Below are 24,861 nucleotides of genomic sequence, written 5' to 3'. Positions count from 1 at the left end.
TTCTTTAAAACCAGGAGCTTCTTGAAGAATGGAGATGTATCTTACACTGGCGCTTAGCACATGTCTGACATATAGTAGGTTTTCAATAAATGCTTATTAACAGACCCTCAGTAGCTAGAAGAGGGCTGCCTTTATAATACGGAACGTAGATTGTTTAAGACTGTTTAGTTAGTATTTCCCAAAGGGTATTTCAAAGCCTTAGACCCACAAAATGCTCTGGAAAGAAAGAACTCCCTGATCAAATATCTCTGTATGTTCTATATCTTGCTTGGGGGATTAGGATGCATGACAGGGTACTAAAGAAATTGGAGGGCTTCCCCGGTGGCACAGTAGTTGAGAGTCCGCCTGCCAAGGCAGACGACACGGGTTCGTGCCCCGGTCCGGGAGGATCCCACATGCTGCGGAGCAGCTGGGCCCGTGAGCCATGGCCGCTGAGCCTGCGCGTCCGGAGCCTGTGCTCCGCAACGGGAGAGGCCACGGCAGTGAGAGGCCCGTGTACCGCAAAAAAAAAAAGAAACTGGAATAGCTTTATTAACTCACTGTTTCCCCTAGTCATTTGACCATGAAACCCCGTTTTCACGTAATACCTTTGACATCCCCTAGAACTAGTAGATTCCGGGAAAAATACTTTGGAGGTTGCTGAAATAATGACAGGGTAAGAGGAAGACTTCCAGTGAATTCCTTGAAAAGTAGGGACCCGGATTTCTAGCACATGGTCAGCAGATAATCAATATTTATTGAATGGTCTAGAAATGTCTCACTTCCAACCAAAATCAGAAGCAGTCTACAAACCATTCCCACTCAGCAAAAGTAAAGAAAGAAGGCAGAGTGTGGCTGGCAAATCTAGGTGTTCTCAGGCGGCCATATTGGGTACCTGCCGAACTAGAAGATAATCTGACATGGATGAATTAGGGGTATGTAATAGCAAATTGGAACAGAAATAATAAGAGTTATTGAAATATACTAATATTTTAAGATCCTGTACTTTAAAAATTTAAACCAAGCAGCTAAACACTGAGAATTTGCTGTGATTTAGAATATCAACCCCCATAGAAAGGAATGACCAACCCAGAGATACAGGTGGTGTAAACGAGGATGAAGCATGGGTCCCTGGGGTAGGAGAAGAGAATGGTCCTCTCTGAGAAGAACAATGATAAAACAAGAACCTGACTGAGACCAGGACAGAAACATTTTTCTTAGTCACTTCTGGTCTTTAGTTTTGCTAGTGCCTTAGTAAGAAGGGATTGGAATTAACTCTAGACCCACACCATAGTTTCAGCCAAAAATTATTTGTAGTTATTTTTTTTTTTTTTTTTTTTTTTTTTAATGCGTTACGTGGGCCTCTCACTGTTGTGGCCTCTCCCGTTGCGGAGGACAGGCTCCGGACGCGCAGGCTCAGCGGCCATGGCTCACGGGCCCAGCCACTCCGCGGCATGTGGGATCTTCCCAGACCGGGGCACGAACCCGTGTCCCCTGCATCGGCAGACGGACTCTCAACCACTGCGCCACCAGGGAAGCCCTATTTGTAGTTATTGTACATACACTTACGCTTAAGTTTAATAAATTATATATCGGGCTTCCCTGGTGGCGCAGTGGTTAAGAATTTGCCTGCCAATGCAGGGGACACGGGTTCAAGTCCTGGTCCGGAAGATCCCACATGCCGCGGAGCAACTAAGCCCGTGTGCCACAACTACTGACCCTGAGCTCTACAGCCTGTGAGCCACAACTACTGAGCCCACATGCCGCAACTACTGAAGCCTGCGTGCCTAGAGCCCGCGCTCCGCAACAAGAGAAGCCACCACAATGAGAATCTCGCGCACTGCAACGAAGAGTAGCCCCTGCTCGCTGCAACTAGAGAAAGCCTGCACGCGGCAACGAAGACCCAACGCAGCCAAAAATAAATAAATAATTATTTAAAAAAAAAACAAAACCCACTGTATATAGACCATTCTATGGTATGGTTAATCTCTTTTCAATAAATGCTTCCTATTCTCTTTTGAAACTTGAAGTTAGAAAAAACCCAGAATCTCTTCAGATCTAGTTAGGTAAAGGAATCTAGATGGGAGAAACTCCAACCAAAACCATCAGTCAAGATCATGGTACCCTCTGCAGTGAGGTGCCCAGACAAAGCCTGTCCCTGCAGGGCTGGATGCGTTCCATGTGAGTGATCCACAGACTTCGTCATGTGCTTTAGATCTGCCCACTTAAAACAGAGGCTTCAAAATGAAAAAAGTGTACCTATTATAAAGATAACATCGCCTCAGTGTTTACAAAGATGCTGAACTCCCCACTCCAGAAGCGATCACCCCACATCCAGGGAAAGCTTAATTGTTTAGCCCATGTGATTGTGCACATCTGCCTCCAACTACATTCACAAAAGGGATGCACCAACACTAGCCTGTTCCGCTGACCATCTCTGTCACCTGCAGACCACCTTGCTCCTCTGAGCATCTCTGTCACCTGTGGACCACCTTGTTCCTTTAAGCATCTCTGTCACCACAGCTCTGAGAAGGGGGAGGAGAGGGCACGGCCAGAGACAGGAAAGAGCTCACTCAAAACCCTTGGTCCTGGGCACACAGGCCACTTGTCATGCTTAGCGTTGGTCTTTGTTGGTAAGGCCTTTTAAAGCATGAGGTTTGATTTTTCTGATTATTATAAAAGTGATGCATGTTTGTTACAGAAAACTTGAAAAGTCCAAGTAGACACATATACAAAAGTATCACCCAAGAGAGTACTCTTGACTCTTTTTGCCATATTTCCTTTCTCTTTGATTAGATGATTCTAGTAGACATACTAATAGACAGACATATGATTAGAGTGATTTTCCAATACGGTTTTGAATCTTGTTTTTATTACTTAATATTATGTGTTGTGATTTTCCCATGGGCATCGTATTCAACTCTAATTGATTATATTTTAGGCCCTGAAATAAAGCAGACCACATCTCACCCCTGACCCAGTTAAAAAACAAAACAACACCAAAAACCAAAACCCTAAAACCAACCATCTCCCATCGTACAAACCAGAAGCAAAAGCTCACTGGACATCAGCAAAAGATGAATAAGTAGAACTCACAAAGACATGCAGCTGACTTCGCTCCATTCCCGCTAACACAGCACAATGCAGTTCATTGAAAATAATCCCACATTCCTTTGCTATTTTTCAAACTGACACTTTAAAATATGTCTGCCAAAGCTCCTAAAATGGTCTCTGGCAGGCTCTCCCATTCAGCTCTGGGCGTTTCAGTTGCCCTGAACAATCACCCCCAGCTGATGCCATGCTGGAGACAGACACACACACACACACACACACACACACACACACACACACACACACACACCACCTCATTTGACAAAGTCCCACGAATGCAAACTCAAGTCCAGCGACCCTCTGTGCCAGGTATACCCACTCTGCTGGCGTGGTGGGCTTTAATTCATGAAACCTCACTAAGCAAAAAGGAAAGTCACCTTGGACCAAAGACAATAAGGCTGTTGACATACCGTGTCAAAGATCATAGTCTCAGTAAGTCAAGCCGGGGGGCACTCTTGATATGATCTCGTTCGTATATGGAAGACTGAGGTCCAGAGATATTAAATGCCTTGCTCAGCATCAGACAACGAATGTGGTAACATAATAGTGGAAGCATCCTTGTAAAGGCCAAACTGCCAGGCTTCAGACTCACAGGCTGAAGCTCTTTCTTCTTCAATGCCTGGGTCCATGTTGGAACCATCTGGCTGAAAGTGAAAGAACCCGCCTGACAAGAAGCAGGCCAGAGGCCTTTGCACAGATGGTGTTTCAAAAGAAAAGATCCTTTCAAAAGCCCCATAATGGCTCTTCATTGCTGGCTATTTGGGGGAGCAGCTCTGGCTCATGTGACAGGCTCTGCTTCTTTTCACCGTCCTGACCTGATCTGGCCAATCCTGGCTACTGCACTCACCCAAGCAGCTCCAAGGGAAGCGTGGGCACGACCTGGCCACCTCATACGGGAACGCAAGGTCATCATATGCCTGGGCTTAGATGGGCTGTGCTGGGTCTTTATGAGACAAGGCTTTCCAAGTCTTTGGTCTGCAAACTGTTGTTCTTCCATCCGGCCCTGAAGTACCCATTTTTGAAGCAGTGGTTTTGGTGCTGAAGCCTAAGATCATTTGGTGCGTGAACCTCAGCCATTAGCCAGCAGGCACTGCCTACAAACTGGGGGGTGGGGGGGGTGGGGGAAGCTTGGGCGTGATAACATGGCAGTAACGAGAATAACGGGGGAGGTTGAGAAACTGCCCACCACACCTGTTTGAAGTAAAGGTAATAAGTGTGGGGAACAGAGGAAACAATTTCCGTGAAGAATGTAAGGGAACACCTGGAACTCAAGAAATGGAGCTATCGTTTATTTCCACAGCCGCACGGTAAAAACTCAGTGATGGGGTGTCATACAGGGAAGTGGGAGGGCTGAGGAGTGAAGATGAATGAGGCTGAGTTACTTTTCTTTCCGTGAAGCCCTCCCGTATGAGGAGTCTCACTTCCTTCCCATCTCCCTCTCCAAGGCGTCTTTCTTCCTTACCCCATGCAGCAGTGGGGAGTGTACGGCTGGGGCCAGGGTGGAGGCACGGAGGGAAAACTCAAAATCCAGAAACACATCACAGAGCTGAACAGTGTTGTCCCCGCTTTGTTCCACAGATCACAATCTCCATAAGATGTCCATGAGTGATGACAAAAGAAAAAAGATTTCAGCAGCTAAATGCGGGGCAGGGGGCGCTACACGAAACCGAACCAGTTTCTTCACTGGATGACTTCGCAAGGCCTTTGATCTACGATTGTCCGTCGTGAGTCTTCAGGGGTGGAGATGATGTAGCATTTCGAAAACTCATTTGATCGGGAAAAGAAAAACTTGTTTTCACTGATTATGACTCGGGACTGACATTTTGAGGAATACTCTTGGCCAGTGCTGGTCCTTAGATCTTTCTTCTTTGCTTTACTTTCCCACCTCACTGAGCTGACCCCACCCCCCATCCTAGAGAATAAGAAGGGATGATGTGCTAACAATAGTAATTTTCAAATTTGAGAGTAACTGTCATCTAGAGTCGTGCCCCTCAGAGAGTGGTCTGGGAACCAGCAACATTGACATCACCTGGGAGCAAAATGAATTGCACTGCAATCAGGGGTACCGGATCAGAATCTGCAGTTTGGTGAGATGCCAAGGTGATTCATTTGCACACTGAAGTTTGCGATGCAGACCGAGGGTGCTTGGTACTGGGCACTAACCTCAGTAATTCTGACTTGGGGTATCCAGGGTGAGGCCCGGGTACGCACATTTTAAAATACCACTTCCAGGACATTCTGATGCAGCTTGGTGTGTGGACCCCTAATGAGAAACACTGACTTAATTAAAAAGCTCCTATGGCCCAAGTGCCCTGCTATAGGGTAACCGAACAGCCCTGTGCTAACATTTGGTTTCATGGCAGCACCTCTACAAGCTAGGTGATGGTATAATCACTTTCATTGTTAGAAATAAGGAAATGGATCCCTGGAGAGAGAGGGTGAAACTGCTGGACCAAGGTCACCCAGGGGTCAGCAGGTGCCTTAGGGTGAACAAGGACTCTCCTGTCTTTCCTCCCCTGCCTCGCCAGGCTCTCTCTCGTCTTCCTCCTCCCTCATCTGCTCTTTATTTGCCAGCTTCTGTGTCGCTAACAGTCCTCTGAATCTGCTTTTGTTTTTAGTGAAAGGCTAACAAAATACTGCTGCTCTCTGTGCTTGCTAATGATAATCCTGATTAGCTCCATTCTGTCAGCTGACTCCCAGGCTGCCCAGGGCCAACAGCAGCCTGCTTATTCAATCAGGGCCTGGCCCATTTGCCAATTATCATTTGGGCTCGTTTTCTCCAACTGTGAACTTGCTCGAGTTCAAGTCATCTTCAGCTGTTGCATTTACATGAAAAATAGATCATTTGTCACGTCTGTGTCTGTCAATGCTCCAGCCTCCCCCTCGCTGTTGGAGACCAAATGAAATCATGTATTTCTCTGGGTTCCCAGGCTGCTGCTGACCAGCAGGTCCCAACAGGAGCCGTGAGGCAAACCCTGTGGACAGATGGACGTGCTGGCCTTCCTCACTGGGCTGCCAGGGTGACCTCTTCCCAGCTTCTGAATTCCAAGCTGTATTTCCCCCTCAGAGGCCTGATAGGGTGACCAACTGTCCCCGTTTGCCAGGGACAGAGTTTTCTCAAGACGTGGGATTCTTTTGTGCTAAGTCTGGGAGGCTTGGTCACTGTACACATGGTCCACCAGGACACAGTGTGAGAGCATTCAACATCCTCCCAGGTGATATAGTTGGAATCTGGATAGGAACTGAGGGAGCTGGGGTCCCAGCTTCCTCTGTCAGGCCTGAGGCTGAGGATGCACCCCTTTACTGCTCTGCACCTTATTTTGCTTTTAATCTCTACTGCTAATCCGATAGCATGAAGCTTTATTTCCAACTGTGGATAAGTGGAGGTCTGCAGGCATGTTCTGAGATGAGCACGGCACCAAAGAAGGAACGACTAGTGTGTAATCCCTCTGAATGGGGATCATCCTCAAAGTCCTCTTCCGGATTCAAAAACACACTAAGCATTTATTAGGTGCTTGGCAACACAGGCAATACAAGCATATGTCCCGTTTACTCCCAGCCCTCAAAGAGTTGACAATCCTGTGGGAGACACTAATACAAATACAATGAACTATATCTGCTACAAGGCTACCTAGGGGATCCCCAAGATGGCAAAAGGCCATGGGAGCTGGGGAAGGGAGAATTAGGGTACCTCTGCTTACTATATGACAGCCACTGTACATTCGTTATCTCCTTTAACAGCCAACATTTCTTAAGCACCTACCGTGTGACTAACCCATTTAGTTTTTACAATTCTATTATTATACCTATTCTACAAATGAGGCTTTGAAAAACCGTGCTCGAAATTGCGAGTTAGTGAATGAAGGGTCCAGGGTTTGAACCCAGAGTCTGAGCCTTGTGGTAAGCACTGTCTGAGACTGAATCTCCTACCCCTGTGGGGTGCTGTACCCTCAACACAACCAGTGCGTTGGGCACTCAGCCAACATCAGACAAAAGTAACAGGGCCGGCTGAGGAGCATGGCTGTGCGTGGCGGGAACATGGCGGAGAGAAACATGAGGTGGGGCTTCTGCATCCTACACTGTGGAATCCCGAGGCATGACATCGGGAATGTCCCACTGGAGGTGTGGTGACTCTGGAGCTGCTGAGGAAACTGGCCTGACAAGTGCTGCCCTTCTGACCCCTAGCTGCATTAGATTCTAAAGAAGGTACTAGAACATGAAGCCAAATGCCTGACTTTCATCATCCTTCAAGGACCAAAGATGAGTGACAGTCATTCTTTTATATTTTTTTAGACTGCATTTGTCAATTCTCAAAAGCTTATCCTTCTTATACAATTAGAACATCTGAGCAACTTGCCTTGCATATATAGGGTACTTGATATACGCAAATCAAATACATATGTATTGATTAACAGGACTGATTTTAATACTACAGCATTGCAATAGTAGACTTGGAAGTTAGGTATTCCAGCACTTTCAATATTGAAAGTGCCTGTTTCAGTAGTAACAATCCACAACTGCAATATTCTTAGCGGACATCGAACTGTGCTAAGATAATGACTGTCTTCGGAAACATTCTCAATATCTTTCTCGGTTACTTTATAGGTTTTGATTTGTGTAAAATGAATACATAATTTCAGATAGTTAAGCATTAAAAGCACTTGTGATTAATATGCACAAGCATTGAAATTAATCTCCCTGTAATTAAAATGAACAAAACATAAAGGTAGGCTGTTTCAAGCAAAATTTAAAGAACTATAAGCTTCTGGGAAAAAAAATTGATATCCCTTCTTGCTCACACCTACTGTTAATAATTCCTGGTTAATCCAATCATAGTTTGTTCCCCACCCCCAAAATAGGCTCTTATCTCTTGATAGAATAAATGGGTTGTTCCAGCCCTTTCTGTGACTCAGACTTCAAGTCAGTTCCCGGCACTGCCAGGTGTTAGAATCCCTGGGGCCCTTCTTCAGTTGTGGAGAATACAGTTGACCCTTGAACAACGTGGGGGTAAGGGGCCCCGACCCTCCATGCCATTGACAATCCGAGTATAATTTATAGTTGGGCCCTCCATGACTGAGTTTCCCCCGTATCTGTGGGTCTGCATCCACAGATTCAACCAACCTAGGACACAGTATATAGCGTATAAGTGGACCTGTGCAGTTCAAACCCATGTTGTTCAAGGGTCCGCTGTAACTGAGAGTGCTCTGATGGCAAAGGAAGGCTTTATCTACTTGTTAACTTACACTCGGCTTTGTCCTACAATGGCCTTCATGCTTCCGTACGTAGAGAAGAAATTAACATTCAGCCCTCTCCATCAGATGTTTCTGCTCCTTTAACTCAGAGAAACCCAAACTTGAGTGCTGAGGAGAGCCTCTTCCTTCCAGTGGACCTTTAGGGAAGGTGTTCCCCCTCCACCTGAACATGTCAACTGAAAGCAACTGAACCAAACTCCCCAGAAGGAGACCCATGTTCTCCCGGAGATCAGAGTGCTTGCTCCACCCTCTTCATTCACCTGCCCCTATCCACTCTGTCCTTAACATTTTCTGAAATTAGCTTTATCAACTCCTTTCAGGCCTTTAACTCCCTTTTGCTGTTGGCACAACCTTTTCTGTTTGCCCACAACAGCCTTTATACAAGACAAATGAGCAAAACGTCACCATGATTATGTTCTAGTTTCTTTCCACACTACTCGTCCAACTGAATTCAGAGACAACTTAGTTCTTGCCAAGAGCTTTCTAGAAAGTGGTTGTGAAAGAAAATGAAGAAAATAAATGCTTTAGCCAATGATATATCTCACTTGAACCCAGCGAGTCTTGCTTTGTTCCACAACTCTTGAGTGACACACAGAAAAAATGTTTTTTTTTTTTGCCGTGTATTCTCAAAGCGTAATTATAGATTTCAAGTTGAGAAACTCTAAAGGTGATATATAAAATTCCCCAACATCTTCTTTTCCAGATACAGGCATTCTACTGTATTAAACATGTCTTTTGGTTTTTGCGTTTTGATTCCTGAATATCTGGGGCCTTGCTGAAAAGGGAGGGATTGCCCCTTCCAGGGCTAACCAATTTCTAGAGATAGTAGACAACTCATCCTTGAGCTGTTTACTCACCAATCAACACAAACCAACCAATCCAGAGCCCACTTTCCCAACCACCTCCGCTATGGCCTCTTAGGGCTAAAATCCCTTTGGCCTGACCACCACAGCACCAGGTGAACAGCTAGGGGCAGCCCCCCTGCCCCAGAACCTGCTGAAATTACTCGAACTAGTCCATGTTTAGCCTTCTTACCCTGCCTCGCCCATTCCTTCCCAGGGAAACCACAAGAAAGGCTCCTGCCCGTGTTGTCCCTGACCAGTCTGCGTCCTTCCCCATGTGGTCCTCATACCGTGGTATACCCCCTTCTCTTGGGATCTGTGAGTAAAACAAACTATCTTTTCAATGGCAGTCATGTCTTTTTTTCTTTTTTTTAATTAGTTTTTATTGAGTAGAGCTGCTTTGGCAGTCATCTCTTGATCTGTTGGCCTCACCATACATAAACAATTTAGAAAACCGGGCCTAGCAAAAGCCCGGTCTGGCCCCTGTGCTCAGGCCATTGTTCAAATGGAGTTGGATGAAATTTAGTTGCCCTGTCAGTTATATTTAGCAAAACTGCCACTTTTAACTGTTTCAGGAAAAAAGCATGATTTTACGATAAAGCACTGATTATACTGGATAAGACGGTACTAGATAGAGTTGCTAGGGATAGCTGTGATGAGGGTACCATAGTACGATATATGTCACAAATGATGTAGGGTTTTTAGGGCCCCTTGACTTCCAAAGCACAGTTTGAGTCCTACTGTAAAGATAGTCTATAAAGAAAATGAAAGGACTCCCCACTCATTTAAACAATAATAGTAAAGTTTTTTTAACCAAGTGTTCTAGATTCTCATATATTCCATTAAAACTGCATTGCAGGAGATTCAGTATGAAAAGCAAAGTCCCCATGATACTGTATTCTCATCTTGGGCTCACCTCTTTCTATATCTCTGGAGTAAAAACTACTCAAAAATACTTTAACTTGACTTTGTGTATCTAGCAGGTGCCTCCCAGTAGGTGCTGAATATTTACTCACTGACTGAAGAAACGTTTCTTACCTTCTTTGGAAAACAGTGTAAGAGATGACATAGAGCTCAAAGATGCCCATTTAAGGGGTTAAGTGAATAGGTGACTGGTTTTGGAGCTGAGAATTAAAGCTACTTCCTCTGGCCCAAACCATGACAATCCCAGGGAGAAATGTAAGACCTCTGTTTGATGGCCGCACACATCTTGGCATCTCCTGCCCTTCAGCTGACCTCTAACTCCTGTCCAATTCTGCACTCCTCTGGTTAGGAGCTGGCCATCAGTTTGCACAGGCGAGGCAGTGTTCTGTGACAAGTGGCTGAGCTCCTGGGGTGACCTGGGTGCCGCCACTGCACAGTGACACTTACCAAGGGCTCCAGCTCCTTGCGGTCTATGAGGTTCATCTCAGTGACGAAGTAATAGAAGTGTTTGTAGCAGGTGTTGACGTGGGCCTCCGCGCCCATCACAATGACCCGGTCGAAGTGGTGGATGTAGACGTGGACGAAGACCCGGAAGAGGCGACACAGGATCTTCTTGCAGATCTGCAGGAAGTTCTTTGGGAAGGGAACACCTAGAGAAAGGGAAAAAGGGAACAAAACCATGATGGGGAAGCTCTGGCAGGCCCCGAGCACACGTGTGAGGCTGGAGAAGAGTCCTGGACCCGGGCTTCTGGGCCAGCCTGCAGATGTCTGGCTCTGTGTGGGCAGCTGCATTGGACACTGTCTGAAAAAGTAGCTAAAATGGTGTTAAATTCAAACACCAACAACCACGAAAAGACCAAAAAAATGAACAAAGAGGGCCAGGTTTGTTTCTTTGGTTATATCTTTTTTGGTGCAGATAAACGCAGAGAAATATTTATTTTTAGATAGAAACAGGCACTCTCCCTTCTTGCTTTTTTACTTTTCCCACTTTTTAGAGCCCAAGGAAGTTCCTTTTCCTCTTATCTGTAATGTAAGAAAACTGGTAGAAGGAGGGCGATGATCCAGGGAGACTGGCACTCCTTGACACAGAGTAATAGGGAGCGGTGAGGACTGCAGCAAATTAGAAAGCCGTTTCTCATCAAAGGAAGCAGCCACTGCACAACTCAGTCAGTGGTGGCCAGATGGCGACAGAGGTCCGGGGCTGCGAGATCTGGTTTTGCAAGATGATTCAGAAATCTGGGGTTCTATATGAACTAGCTGGAGTTTCTTTTTTCTTTTTTTTTTTTTTTTTTTTTGCGGTAGGCGGGCCTCTCACTGTTGTGGCCTCTCCCGTTGTGGAGCACTGGCTCCGGACACGCAGGCTCAGCGGCCATGGCTCACGGGCCCAGCCGCTCCGCGGCATGTGGGATCTTCCCGGACCGGGGTACGAACCCGTGTCCCCTGCATCGGCAGGCGGACTCTCAACCCACTGCGCCACCAGGGAAGTCCTGGAGTTCTATTTTTAAAATGATAGCAATTAACCTGACATTAAAAAAAAAAAAATACAGCAGGTCAAAACAAAACATCTTCCTAGGATAACTCGGCCTGCAGACTACCAGTTTGCAAATTCGGATCCAAACTTTTTCTGAGATACACTGTTTCTGAGGTGGGCAAATGCAACAAAACTTCATGGAAACTTCGCATTATACTTATTGTCACCTCATCTCCTTGAGGGAAGGTAAGAGTTGGGGGTTGTTTTTCATAACACAGACTGGGTGAGGGGGCAGAGGAATCACCCAGATTTCCTGTCTGATGACCACTACTCCCAGCTTGATCAGAGCAACAAATAGCAGAATCCCAAGCCCACTTCCTTTCTGCCTCTCAGACACTGCTTAAACTCTTGGTCTTTACACTGTTCTTAAGTAGTGACGTCATGGATTCCAAAGTTAAATAGGCTTTGAATTCCTATTCCGCTCCTTTTCCAGCTGTAGGACCACAGACAAGTTATTTACCCTCTCTGAGCTTCAGTTTCTCCATATGTAGGATGCAGGTAAAATTGCCAATTGTCCTGAGGATTAGAAGTGACACCCCTGTGACTTTTGTTTTTTTGTGAGTTAAGGAGGAGTCAAAACAAGGCCTTTTTTGCATGCCCAGGAGTGTCAGCATGACTAAAACCCTCCTACAGCGCCCAGGACAGAGTAAGCGCTTGCTAAAAGGAATGACACCTCCCCGGCCCTGCTCTCTGCTTTGTAGATCTGGAATATCTAGCCGTTGTTATAAGGCAAGTAATTACCCTTATCAGGAAAAGGCAGACATGACCACCAGCCTTTTGGCAGAATTGCAGAGCTGCGCTCAGGGCACGTCCCTGGTCCCCAGCAAGCCTGGAGTTTTGCTGTCCGTGCCTCCACAGGGTCCCAGTGGCAGCTGTCTGGTGAGAGACACTCTGTAACGGGATCACCTGGGACACCGAGGGCAGGATGAGCGACGGAACACAGCTGGCAGCTGGCAGAGGCAAGAATCTGCCTCCCCAGGGTCCGGCACTGATATTGGCTTTTCTTCCAAAACAAAGTGGCAACATATCAAATGAACCCAGGGAGGGACCTGGGCACAGCTTGGCAGCTGACTGTCTGGGCAACAGATGCTGAGGGTTGTGGGTGGGGTGATGTAAAGCTGGCCAAAGGTGGAGGGCAGCTCCCCCCCAGAGCGGTTAGGTGTTTTCTCTGCTGAAGGAGGGGCCAGTGAAAACCACTGCTGCCAGGCTGGGAGAAGGTCTAGAGGCTTCAAAGAAGCCTGAGATCCAGAGGTGACTGAATCCCCCATTATCCATATTCAAGTGTTGATTATGTTCCCATCAGAAGGGGAGTCCCGGAACCACACGGACACAACAGCAGAGGTTGACGTGTGTTACTTTCGCAACCTGTCTGTGATGTAGGTTTTACTAGTCCTGTATCACAGATGAATTAACACCAAGCACAGATTAACTTGCTCCAGGCCACTTAGGTAAACAGTGGCAGAGCTGGGATTTGGACCAAGTCAGCCTGATTCTAAAATCTAACAGATCTGGTTATGTTTGGAGTGTGACTCTCTCTGCCAAGGATAAAAGCACAGCTTAATTGCTAAATGCAACGAGGCATCTAAAGATTACTCTTTGGTGGCACAGAAATATAATTTTAAAAAAGGAAAGGGGTGAGGACAGAAGGGCGAGAAAAGTCCAAACCCTTGGGAGCCACAGATCCGAGGTACTAAGAGGTCAGCTAATACTCTGAGGCCCCAAGGAGAGATGTGTTTTCTCTGCTGGTGCCTTAGACCATGGACCTGGGACTAAGGGTAAAAGCCAACATTTACTGAGAGTGTAACAAGTCTAGGTACTATTATTGTTTCCATCTCATAAATGAGGAAACAGACTCAGAAAATTAAGTAGCTTACCCGGGTCACACAGCTGGCAAATGGTGGAGGGGTTTGGACCCAGGATTGTCTAACTCCAAAGCCCATGAGTACCGGCTACTCTGAAATCTGGAGATGTTGCTCTGGGACTCTGCACACACTTCCAGCTCCCAAGCCCTTCCTTCCTGGGTGGCCTGAATCCCCCCAGGCGCATTCACCTTTCATGTCACCAGCTGCTAGGGGACACAGGGGTGGGGGGTTTCAGCTGTGCCATTTCGTCTGCTTGACCTTTAAAGCCAGTGCCCACACCCCACACACGCTGACTGAAGGTAAGGCAAGATCTTGGACACAAAGAGGATGTTCATGGCACTTGTTGGGTCCCTCTAGAGTGTCCCCAATCTGCATCCCCCCACACCCCTCAAGTCCCTACATCTGATCAGCTTTGAGCTCTTGGCTCTGCCCTCCATTCCACACCTGGTCTCTGGCCTTGTCTTTGACCTTGAACTTGGTTTGCTCTTGCCCCTCGAATTTGGGCTATGGCTGGGAATGATCTTCATGGTATAGAGAAGAGCTGGTTTTAGAGTCTGGAAGACCTAGATTAAAATCCTAGCCCTGTAACTTACTAGCTGTGTAGGCAAGTGACTTGATCACTCTATTTCATTACAAAATGGAGAAAAACATTTACTTTCTAGGGTTCTTATAATAGTATCTGTAATGTGTCTGGCATGTGGTGGGAACTTTGAGATGAAGTCCTACTTTTGTTATTTCCCACTTGAACTCCTTGGGTAGGTAGGACCCCAGCCTCAGATCTCTTGTCTCTGGCTGCTAAGTCGGCCCTGACTCTTCCACCATCCCCTTCCTTACATGTAATTCATTCTTCAAAAGTGAACATTGCAGGGCTTCCCTGGTGGCGCAGTGGTTGAGTCGGGACACGGATTCGTGCCCCGGTCCGGGAAGATCCCACATGCCGCGGAGCGGCTGGGCCCGTGAGCCATGGCTGCTGAGCCTGCGCTCCGCAACGGGAGAGGCCACAACCGTGAGAGGTCCGCGTACCACAAAAAAAAAAAAAAAAAAAAGTGAACATTGGAAATGGTTCAAGTAAGGACATGCTCAGCATGCACCATAGTCACCCCCAGGCCAACTTGGGAAGCTGAGAAGTCCTAGGCTGGATTCGTAGGGAGCCTAAGAACCCTGGTGGGTTCTCTGCTAAGCCAGAGATAAAATCGCAGCTCATAGAGTGTGGGGTTAAGAATAAGACAGCTATGTGGCATTTGGGAAATTCATTCAACATTATTGATGGTTCAGGGTCCAATTCTACAGTTTGTATACTATCTTAGCCCTTTTCTCCCTTTCTCTCCTGCCTTCCAAGTGTTCAGATTTGTGCGTGTGTGTGAAAACTTTAAATAAACCGTCAGAAGGTGGGAAGTGGAAGAGATCACCCCTCTGGATGTCCACCACTTTGGTGGACCCTGGAACTCTCATCCTGTGTAACTGGCCTCACGGAAGCAAGACAGGGTAAGACTCAGTGCTGATCTACTCCTTTCCCTGACAGGCTCCAGGGGGACCAGTTCATGAAAATTAATTTATCTGAGGGTTTCTTGTCTTCATGGTGCCGGTAAGAAGTATCTAATCTCCATTAAATAGCCACAGAAAAATGAACCCTGAGAGAGGCCAGATATGTGTATGTGTGATATCATTTATTCCCAGTGAAATCCTGAGCAGTGATATTATTATTTTATTTATTTATTTATTTATTTTTTAATGTAACTGTGGCTTAGTCCAGCCAAAGTGTTTGCCTGTCCCCACAGATAAAAGGATGTAGAGTAGAGGTTTGGCTCCGACAACTCAGGCCCTTTCTTTGGCGTCCTGCAGTTACAGCTCCATGGCACAGCAAACCTCACTGTTAAGATGCCCATTTTTTGACCTCCACTGAGCTCAGTACCTGGCTTGCAGAAGCAGCTCAAAAAAATGTTTGTTTGTTTTCGATAAATCCAGGCTAACAGTAGGAAGAACGAAAGGCTAATGAACCATCTCAAATGGACACTGGACTTCTTATCATGGCAGCCTGAACCTGAGGAGAACGTGCAAGGCTCTGGGCAGAGGGCAGCCTATGTGTTCCAAGGGGCACCAATGACCCAGCTCAGGACTGTATCCAACCCCGTCCTTTTGTCCCTTCTGTTTCTTTGAATACATAAGACACTGGGGACCCTCCACTTTTGTACTTCCCAAGGTCTGTGTTAAAAGTGACTAATTCTGGGAGGTCCTTAGCTAAAAAAAAAGAGGATCATGAGGTCAGGTATACTTGTCAAAATGCCGCTTTTATAAATGTTTGCAATATACCCAAGCATAGTAAAGGATCTGAGAATTCCTGTAGCCAAAAGTCCTATTTAACTCTGGAACCTCCTTTTTCCTGTAATAGCTATTGGTTTAAAAGAGTCTGTAATCAGACTTCCCAGGTTTCATTTCTGGCTCTACTACCTATTAACAAGGTAACCATTTGCAAACGGCTTAGTATCTCTAAGCTGCAGTTTCCGCAACTGGAAAGAAACAGGGATGTTTCTGTTATCTGTAGCTCAGGGGGTTGTTGTGAGGATTAACTACACACACGTAAAAGGCTTTGCTAATACTTTGCAGATAGGAAGCACTCTGGTGCACTGTTAGTTTTAGTATCTCATTGACCAAATGTTCTTTGTAACATACTTTGGGATTAAATTCCTCCTGCATATTTATTTTCAGGAGGGCAGTCTTGGTATTAATCCACCAGTCCTGAACTTGCAAAGAATTTAGAGTGGTAGGTACTCAATTAAGCCCTGGATGATATTTGGCTTTGCATTATTTTCTACAAATTTCTCATATTTATGTCTTGTATTACTGTAAGTTCCCTGAACAAAGGGACTGTTTTATACTTTGATTCTATCTTTAAAAGCACCTGGCACAGGGCTAGGTAGGGAACACTCATCATTGAAAGTTGAATCATAAGAGAGCAGTGATCTTATTTAGTCAAGATGTGAATCCATCATCGCCTATTTGGGGAAGGAAAAAAGCCTACAGCAGAAATGATAGCTTTTACCAAGGTCTTGATATGGTCCTGGCATGCAAGGCTACCCAATGCTCTTCTATGGAGGAGAGCTCTGAGATGAAGAACATTTTCATCTAGCCTAGAGGGTGGGAAGAAAGACTCTGAAACTCCTTTTTTTACCTTTCAATATAGTTTTCCGGGGGGTGATAGTTAATTTTCAGTCACTCTACTCAATTAGAAAGTTAATGCCAGACAATATTAACCAGCAGTCATAACTGAAATAGATTGCATATCTGAAGGATTTGGAGTTAAACTTTGACTAGTCTTATAATAACCCAGACAAACCTTCCGACAATAATCTCAGACAGATATGTATTGATCATATAGAAAACAACCTTTAGAATAGGTTAGCGAGGCTTTTTTTTTTTTGGCCATGCCATGCAGCATGTGGAACTTGCCAGACTAGGGATCGAACCCGTGCCCCCTCCATGGAAGTGTGGAGTCTTAACCACTGGACCGCCAGGGAAATCCCTATAGAAAACAACCTTTGAACAGAAGGTCTCTACGTGATTTGCAAGCACGATTGATGTCAGAGCCTCCCCTTCCTCTACCCTACCCTGAGCCACAGCCCCTGACTCTCAGATTCAAGCTGGGAAATTTCAGACTCCAAGAAGCTGGCTCGAGATGAGAAGACGTGTACAGATGAGCTTCACAAAGAGGTGATAGACATCTGGGTGCTCAAGGATAGATCTGGATGGCTCGGGGCAGGCTGTGTGGCTTGGTCTCTGCAAATGGGATCAGTGAGCCTAAAACGGGACCAGGCTGAACTCAGATTCCAGAATGAGCCCAGGCAAGATGCCTGGGCAGAGGTCAGAATCCCAAACCAATCACTCACATGTTCCAGCAGGAATTTGCTCGACAATTAGACTCAAAGCAAGACTAGAGTTTGCTAAGTTATCGGGCCAAGGAGGAGGCCAGCCAGAGAGTTGGGGTGAAGGTGGAGGGTGCAGTGAGCCTGTGGGGCTTGGAGCCCCTCTTGAAGGCCCGACCAGGTAGCTTCACGGCTCTGTTTCTGCTGCTGGGGAGGACCTGGTACTCAGCCGGGAACCAGCATCTGACAGAGCCCTGCTGAGTTTATGAATGTGTCTAACCACAAACTTTCTCATCTCCAAGCCACATTGAGTGCGAGAGCTAAATTGAGCGTGGAATATAATAATTTCTCTGGGGCCCCATGCGGATTTGACTTTCATCTCTGACTCAGTAACTATCCTTTCTCCCAAACAGAACTGAATAAAAATTCCAGTAATTTCTGAGCTTCAATCCATTTTCTTTCTTCCTCATCCCCTCCCCTCCCCTCCCTTTCACTTAGCCCCCAAATGCCCCATTCAATCCTTCCTTTTCAGGCACCTCTGGAAAAAAAAAAAAACAACAAGAAGTTGTCTAAATGGCTTGTGTTTTTTTCTTTTATCCTGTCATGGAAGCTGCAAAAGGAGAGAGTCCCTCAGAGAATGCAGAGATGCTGTGACAGGGCCACAGCTGGGAGATGGAGGTCCCAAAGTAAAACAAGACCCAGGCAGCAGTTTCCAAGCTAGCTGCTGCCCATTCTTCTTTTCATGGTTTTTCTCTGTTTTCTTCTGGAGAGAAAGCCAGATGCTTAGGGCTGAGAACCTGGTCTCTGACGGCACTGGGTTGAACCTGGGTTGTGGAGCTCTGGAGAGTACGGCCTCAAAGCCTGTCTACAGGGACACCAGAGGACTGGCCCCAGAACATCCCAGGTTCCACAAGCAGCTGGCAGACATTCCCGCCTGTCATTCACCTAGCTAATGCCTCTTCCTTCTGTAGAGCTCGGCTGAAAGCCTCCCATCATTCCCAGACTCAGGTTGCCTGGCATGTGCCATCTGTTCCTGTAACTCTCCTGACGGCAACTGCACACTGATGTGTGTGGGTACTGGCTCAGGTCTGCCACCCCCTCCAGACTGTATGCTCCCTGAGGGCAGGGAGTGCATCCATGCTCCTCCCAGAAGGAGGCTTAGTGCCCAGAGCGGAGGTACACCAAAATCAAAGCTCAGAAAGGTGCGGGGACTGACTGGCCCGGGGTTTAGAGCTAGTCTGTGATGAAAAGTGGTCTGAATTCAAGTCTGTCTGATTCCAGAGCCTATGCTCTTTCCACTCTGCCAGGAAACTGGATGGGATTCTTACGGCTCGTTTCATCTCTTGCCAATCCAATCGGCAGAATTGGAGAAGCCAATCTGTTAAAAGAAGAAGGTGGAAAAGGGCATATTGGCTCTTACTTCCCCAAAGGCATGTGTCATTCGTGGACACTGGTTAAGCGTCTGGCTCTGCTGTCAATCACTGGTTTCAGATTCCAGCTGTGGAACTCCCCTGATACTTGCCCGGGAGTGAGTTTGCTGACTTCTAAAAGGCTCGGTTTCCTTATCTGAGGAATGAGGATAATTATACCTGGTATTTGGTGAGACTGGGAGGATTAAACACGGAGCCCAGGGCCAGCAGGCTTTCAGAGGCATTCGGCAAAAGGCCGCTGATGTTATTACTGCTTTAAAAGGTGAGACTCTTCCTCATTAGAGTCCAGGGTGGGGGAGGGCTAATGAAACAGCACAGATGGAGCTGCCTTTTCTCTAAAGGACAAACTCTTCCTGGAAAGCAGATCTGGACCCAAGGTGATATATGGAAACACCGTGTGAACTGTCCGAGGAGCTTCCACGTGACACGAGATGAAGCCTAATGCCTTGGCTAATCTAATCCCTTGGGGACCCCAATGGCATGTCAGTAACAACAACCAGAAATGCCTATCTTGAGCTCCTTCACACTGTCACTCCTGTCTGAGAGCATGTGTGCTGTCCTTTGGGTCTTTGGAGGCCAGTACCAGGAGTGTACATGTGAAAATCCCTCTACAAGTCATAAAAACCACTCATTCTCAATAGCTCATGAATAAAAACAACATCCCACACACGTGGGAAAAGAAAACAGGCCTCCTCCGGCAGCGTGGCTGAGAACATACCATTTCCAAAATACTTGCAAAACAAAACACAGTTGGATCACAATGAAGAAAGAAAAAGAAAGAAAGAAAAGAAACCTTAACAACATAGACCTATTTCTTAAAAATCCTCTGCTAATAGTTTATTCTCTTGACCATTCCATCCACAGGCTCCTGCCTCCTGCAAAACGTGTATATATATATATATATATATATATATATATATATATATATATATATATATATATATATATATATATATTTATCTAAAGAAGCCTCATACTCTTGCCGATGAAAATTCAGCTTTGGAGGACCGATCCTTCTAAGCAGATGTTTTGTGTTATCTCAGTGCATTCCTCAAGAAAGTGTCTGTACACCATGCCAAGGAAAACAATCCTGTGTAGCAAGACTTTGTTCCTCTGCCTGAAAAAAAAAAAAAGTCCCCAAACAAGCTGACAGCTGCAAATGGTTAGAAATAAACTGGCTACTACTCTCTTCCCCAGCTCCGTCTGCCCAGTCCCAGATGCCCCTCACCCCAACCCCGAGTTACCCTCGGACCCATTATCACACTGGCTGGACCAAAAGGAGGGAAAACGTAATAGCAAGTGATGATACGTTCTAAACAGACTGTTAATTCTCTCAGATGTGCCATTTGCGAGGCGGAAGAAGTGCTGTTTCAGCCAGCCAAAGGAGCCTGCCTGTCACCTGCCCCTTCTTGTCCCCAGTGCCACTTCTCTGCTGCTGGAAGCTCCTTCTATTTTTTTTTTTTTTTTTTTTTTTTGCGGTACGTGGGCCTCTCACTGTTGTGGCCTCTCCCGTTGTGGAGCACAGGCTCCGGATGCGCAGGCTCAGCGGCCATGGCTCACGGGCCCAGCCGCTCCGCGGCATGTGGGATCCTCCCGGACCGGGGCACGAACCCACATCCCCTGCATTGGCAGGCGAACTCTCAACCACTGCGCCACCAGGGAAGCCCTGGAAGCTCCTTCTTATTCGCATCCCCATCTCCAGGTTGGCTGGCTGCCTTCCCTCGCTCTGTCCTGGTGTGGAGGTGGAAGTACATCAAGAGAGACCCAAGAAGACCTGAGAAAGGCATTCATTCACTATGGATTGGCAATAAAAGCCATTAAAGATGAACTCTAGCTAGTTCAGACCTGCCGCGTTTGCTGAAAATCAAATGGCCCAAATGAGATAGAGTGAGCTGAGAACATGGTGTTAATGAACCACATTAGAACTAGAAAGTCAGACAGAAGCACCAGCACTTTGATCATGAGCCCCAGTCAGAACTTGCAAATGACTCAGCCTCCTGGTCGTGGATGATCTGTTGTGAGTATTTTCACAAATAAACTTTTCTTTATTCACAAGCAGAATCTTTCTTCCATTATGTGCAGGGCAATGAAAACCCAGTCTTGTCTGAGATGTGGTGTATATGTGTATATGTATGTGTATATATACATACATATACACAATGGAATATTACTCAGCCATAAAAAAGAATGAAATAATGCCATTTGCAGCAACATGGATGGACCTAGAGATTATCATCCTAAGTAAGTCAGACAAAGACAAATATCATATGACATCACTTATATGTGGAATCTAAAAAATAATACAAACCAACTTACTTACAAAACAGAAATAGACTCAGACATAGGAAATAAACTTATGGTTACTAAAGGGGAAAGCGGGGGAGGGATAAATTAGGAGTATGGGATTAACAGATACACACCACTATATGTATAATAGACAACAAGGATTTACAACAAGGATTTATTTATTTATATTGAATATAGCACAGGGAACTATATCCAGTATCTTCTAATAACCTATAATGGAAAAGAATCTGAAGCTGTACACCTGAAACTAACACAATATTGTAAATCAACTATAGTTAATTTTTTTTAAATACAGAAAAATACACACAAAAAATACAGACACACACACAGAATACCAAGTCTTGTCCAAATAGTTTCTAATCTATAAACTTCTCTCCAGCCCCACTGCCGCTTCCCTAGCTCAAGCCACCATCACCTCCTGCCTGGTTGGCTGTGGCTCCCCCTTAGTGGAGCTTCCTTCCTTTACTCTTGGATTTCTTCTCCTGTCCCCAGGCAGTGGCCTATGAATCACAGTCTGAAAACCACTATGCTATGGAAAGATCCCCCAGGGAACTGCTATTGGCCCACGTTTAACCTTGTCAAGTCCAAGGCCATAAGGCTGCAGTGAAAATTAATACCCATTTAACTCTTCACACCTAGCAGATCTCAGATGCATCTTTCTATTAACTTTTCACCCATACTGGGAAAGAACACCTCCTCAAATTGTATTTTATATTTATATCGAAGCACCTATTTTCATATAAATAGAAAACTATCAGGTAGGTCATTTTCCAGAGTTACTAAAGTTTGAAATAAGCCAGGAATGATTGAGAAACAAATAATCCTGGGATACATGATTGGGGAAGGCAGGGGAGAGGGAAAAGATAGGAAAAATAATCCATCCTTTTGAGAAACGCAGATCCAGAAAGAACAACAATTGGATCCCAACTTGAGGGGTGCTTTGCAGAGCCAAAAGGGAACAGGAAGAAATTGATCTGAGGCAGGGGTATAACTGTTGGGGGATCTTCTCCAGACAGAAAGGGTCTAAGAAAGGAAAACTTCCCAAAGAAGTTCAGAGCAGACTCTGAATGCAAAGACCCACCCTGCATGAGGCTGAAGGGGATGAAAGTGGATGCAGATGACTCTTTGCATCTGAGCTGGAAGAGTTCTGGCAGGGACTGAGAAAAACTGGTGAGTCATTGCATTTGCATGTAAGACGCAATGAAGGTACGTTAGTGGGTTAGGGATGAAACCAGAAACGTGGCTTTTAAATCTGATCACTGGGTCAAAGTAGAGCTAAATTCATGGTCTGAACTGTATATCTGTAAAGTACTTACTTGAATATGGTCTTAACCAGAAATCACTTATTCAAATGCCTTCAAGGGTCAGAAAGGGACATAAAAGCGTCAAGTAGGCTGGCTGTAATACAATAGGGAATGGCACAGACTGTGACAACCTGGACAGTGCTTTATGCAGGAAAGAAAAATTGTCTCAGCCTCAGCTAACTGTGTTGAGCAGGAATATGGGTCCAGGATTGCCAGAACTTCTGGTCTTTCAAGAGAATCGGAAGTCTAGATTCTAATGTGAAACCTCTTCATAGTTAAATGTTGGTAGTTTAAAAACATTAAAAATTTTTTAAAAACATTTTATTTTTAATGTAATTTATTTTTACATAGTTAACTCAGCCTGGAAAAGTTGACTCTCTATGACAGCTTAATTTTTAAATTTCACGCTTAAAAATTTTTTAATTTTACCTTACATTTTTAATTTACATTAAAATTTTTTTAATTTTAAAATTTTAAAAATTAAAAAATGTCTTGGTAGGAATGCGCACCTACCACCTCCAGATCTTAGTGTCTAATACCATTCTTCAAAAAGGGGAATCAGGGCCCCCTGGAGAAACAGCTGATTCTAGGGCTGGGGCAGGAAATGTAACAGAGCACTTTGTAGCGCCAGAAAGAAAGGGAGTCCTTGATAAAAACACAACAATGGAGGTGTGTCCAAGGGACCCTGGAGGCAACCTGAAAGAGCTCCTGCAAGGCCGAAGCTGGAATTTGAGCAAGAAAATAAATGGAGTATTAGATTATAACTGAACGTATAAAATAAATACCCATGAGTCCAGACTGATAGAAATAAATGATTGAATAAATAAGTGGGGAACAGACAAATTGCAGCAGAATTCCAAATAATTTACGTAGTTACTTTCCCCTGAAGGTGGAACTCCTTTCCGTAGCCTTGACTGTGGGGTATGCCAGGTGACTTGCTTCCAAAGAGTGCAGTTTGGAAAGGGAGGTGGGAAGAGTAACTTTAAAATGGAGAAACCTGGCAGACACAATGTTGGCCAAGTAACTAAGGTCAATGCCATCACTGATTAGTTTCTTGGCATGTTCTTGGCATATACCTTTGATATGATGTGAGGAAAATGTCACTTCGGCTCTGTGGACTTCTGACCCAAAACCCATAACCCCAATGGAACCATGAGAAAAATATTAGACAAACCCAAATTCAGGGACATTCTACAAAACATTTACCAGCACTCCTTTAAATTGTCGAAGTCATCAAAAACAAGTAAAAGTTTGAGAAAATGTCAGCTCAGAAGGGTGTAAGGAGACCTGACAACTAAATGTAATGTGGTATCCTAGATGGAATCCAGGAACAGGAAAAGGGCATTAGGGAAAAACTTCTAAAATCTGAATACTGTGTGGAGTTTAGTTAATGAAAATGTACTGATGTTAGTTCCTCATTTGTGACAAATGTCTTATAAATGTAACATAAGATGTTCCTGACAAGGGAAACTGGATGAGTTATATGTGGAACTCTGTCTTATCTTTGCAATTTTTCTGCAAATATAAAACTCTTCTAAGTAAAAAGTTTATTTATATTAAAAAAAAATAACCACTCTGTGGGCCAAAAAATATTCAATAGGGTCCAGGCGCCAGGGCCCATGAGTTTGTACCCTTTGGTTTATGCACTGACAATTCTATGTTTCCTGATGATACTCTCCGATCAGAACTGGCTACATAATTTGCGGAGGCCCTTTTTCAAAACTTATACAGAATTTCAAGATGGCGACAGCAAATATTAAACCAAGCGTGGGGCTCTTCTGAGGGCAGGTCCTGTGTGACCATACAGGTTCCATGTCTGGGAAGCCGTTTCTGATACACAGCATAGTCCAAACAGAGCTATCCAATTAGTAGTTATCCTTGCCAGATAAAACTCCCAGCACGTACTCTATTTGTCCATTAACTGATTTTAAAAATTAACAAACACATATATTTGGGGATATGCTAGATATTAGAAATTTAGCGATAATCAGAGGAGCTAAATTAGACTGATAAAATATAAGGTCCCCTTATTATGTAAGTGAACCCTGGCACTGATCGGACACTCTTGAGGTTCTTCCCCTCACTCTCTCTAATTTCTCCTGTTTCAACTGCAAGACTATTTACTATAATGGGACTTCTGAAGAAAGTGAATTTTTAAAATTATAAAAATGTGGAAAAGCTTCATGAGGTTATTTTATGACATTTGCAATTAAAAGTTTCAATTACATTGGCTCCTGAGAGAAACTTAATTTCCTGAGCGCCTAATGGCACCAGATATTAACATATGTTAATATCATTCATTACCAATCAAACAAGCCAACAAACTCAAGAGTTGTTTCCCCCACTTTGCAGATGAGAAAATGGGAATCACCTGTGCGCAAGTGACACAGGTACTAGGTGATGGAGCTGGAATCTCAACCCAGATCCGTCCCACTGCAAAGCATATATAACACACCCTC

The 24,861-nt window shown here is 45.1% G+C and overlaps 1 protein-coding gene across 1 annotated transcript in view; it reads right to left on the bottom strand.

Annotated features, from left to right (window-relative positions):
* MOB3B (MOB kinase activator 3B) overlaps positions 1-24,861 on the bottom strand; it is a 205,964-nt gene that overhangs the window by 23,047 nt on the left and 158,056 nt on the right. The window contains exon 3 of the mRNA XM_065879307.1: positions 10,556-10,758. Within this exon, the coding sequence (XP_065735379.1) occupies positions 10,556-10,758 (203 nt within the window). The remainder of the gene's footprint in view (positions 1-10,555; positions 10,759-24,861) is intronic.

The sequence above is a fragment of the Phocoena phocoena genome, chromosome 6, assembly GCF_963924675.1.
Source record: "Phocoena phocoena chromosome 6, mPhoPho1.1, whole genome shotgun sequence".
NCBI lineage: Eukaryota > Metazoa > Chordata > Mammalia > Artiodactyla > Phocoenidae > Phocoena > Phocoena phocoena.
The sequence above is the reverse complement of the archived record's forward strand: the minus strand, read 5'-3'. Positions and strand labels throughout refer to the sequence as shown.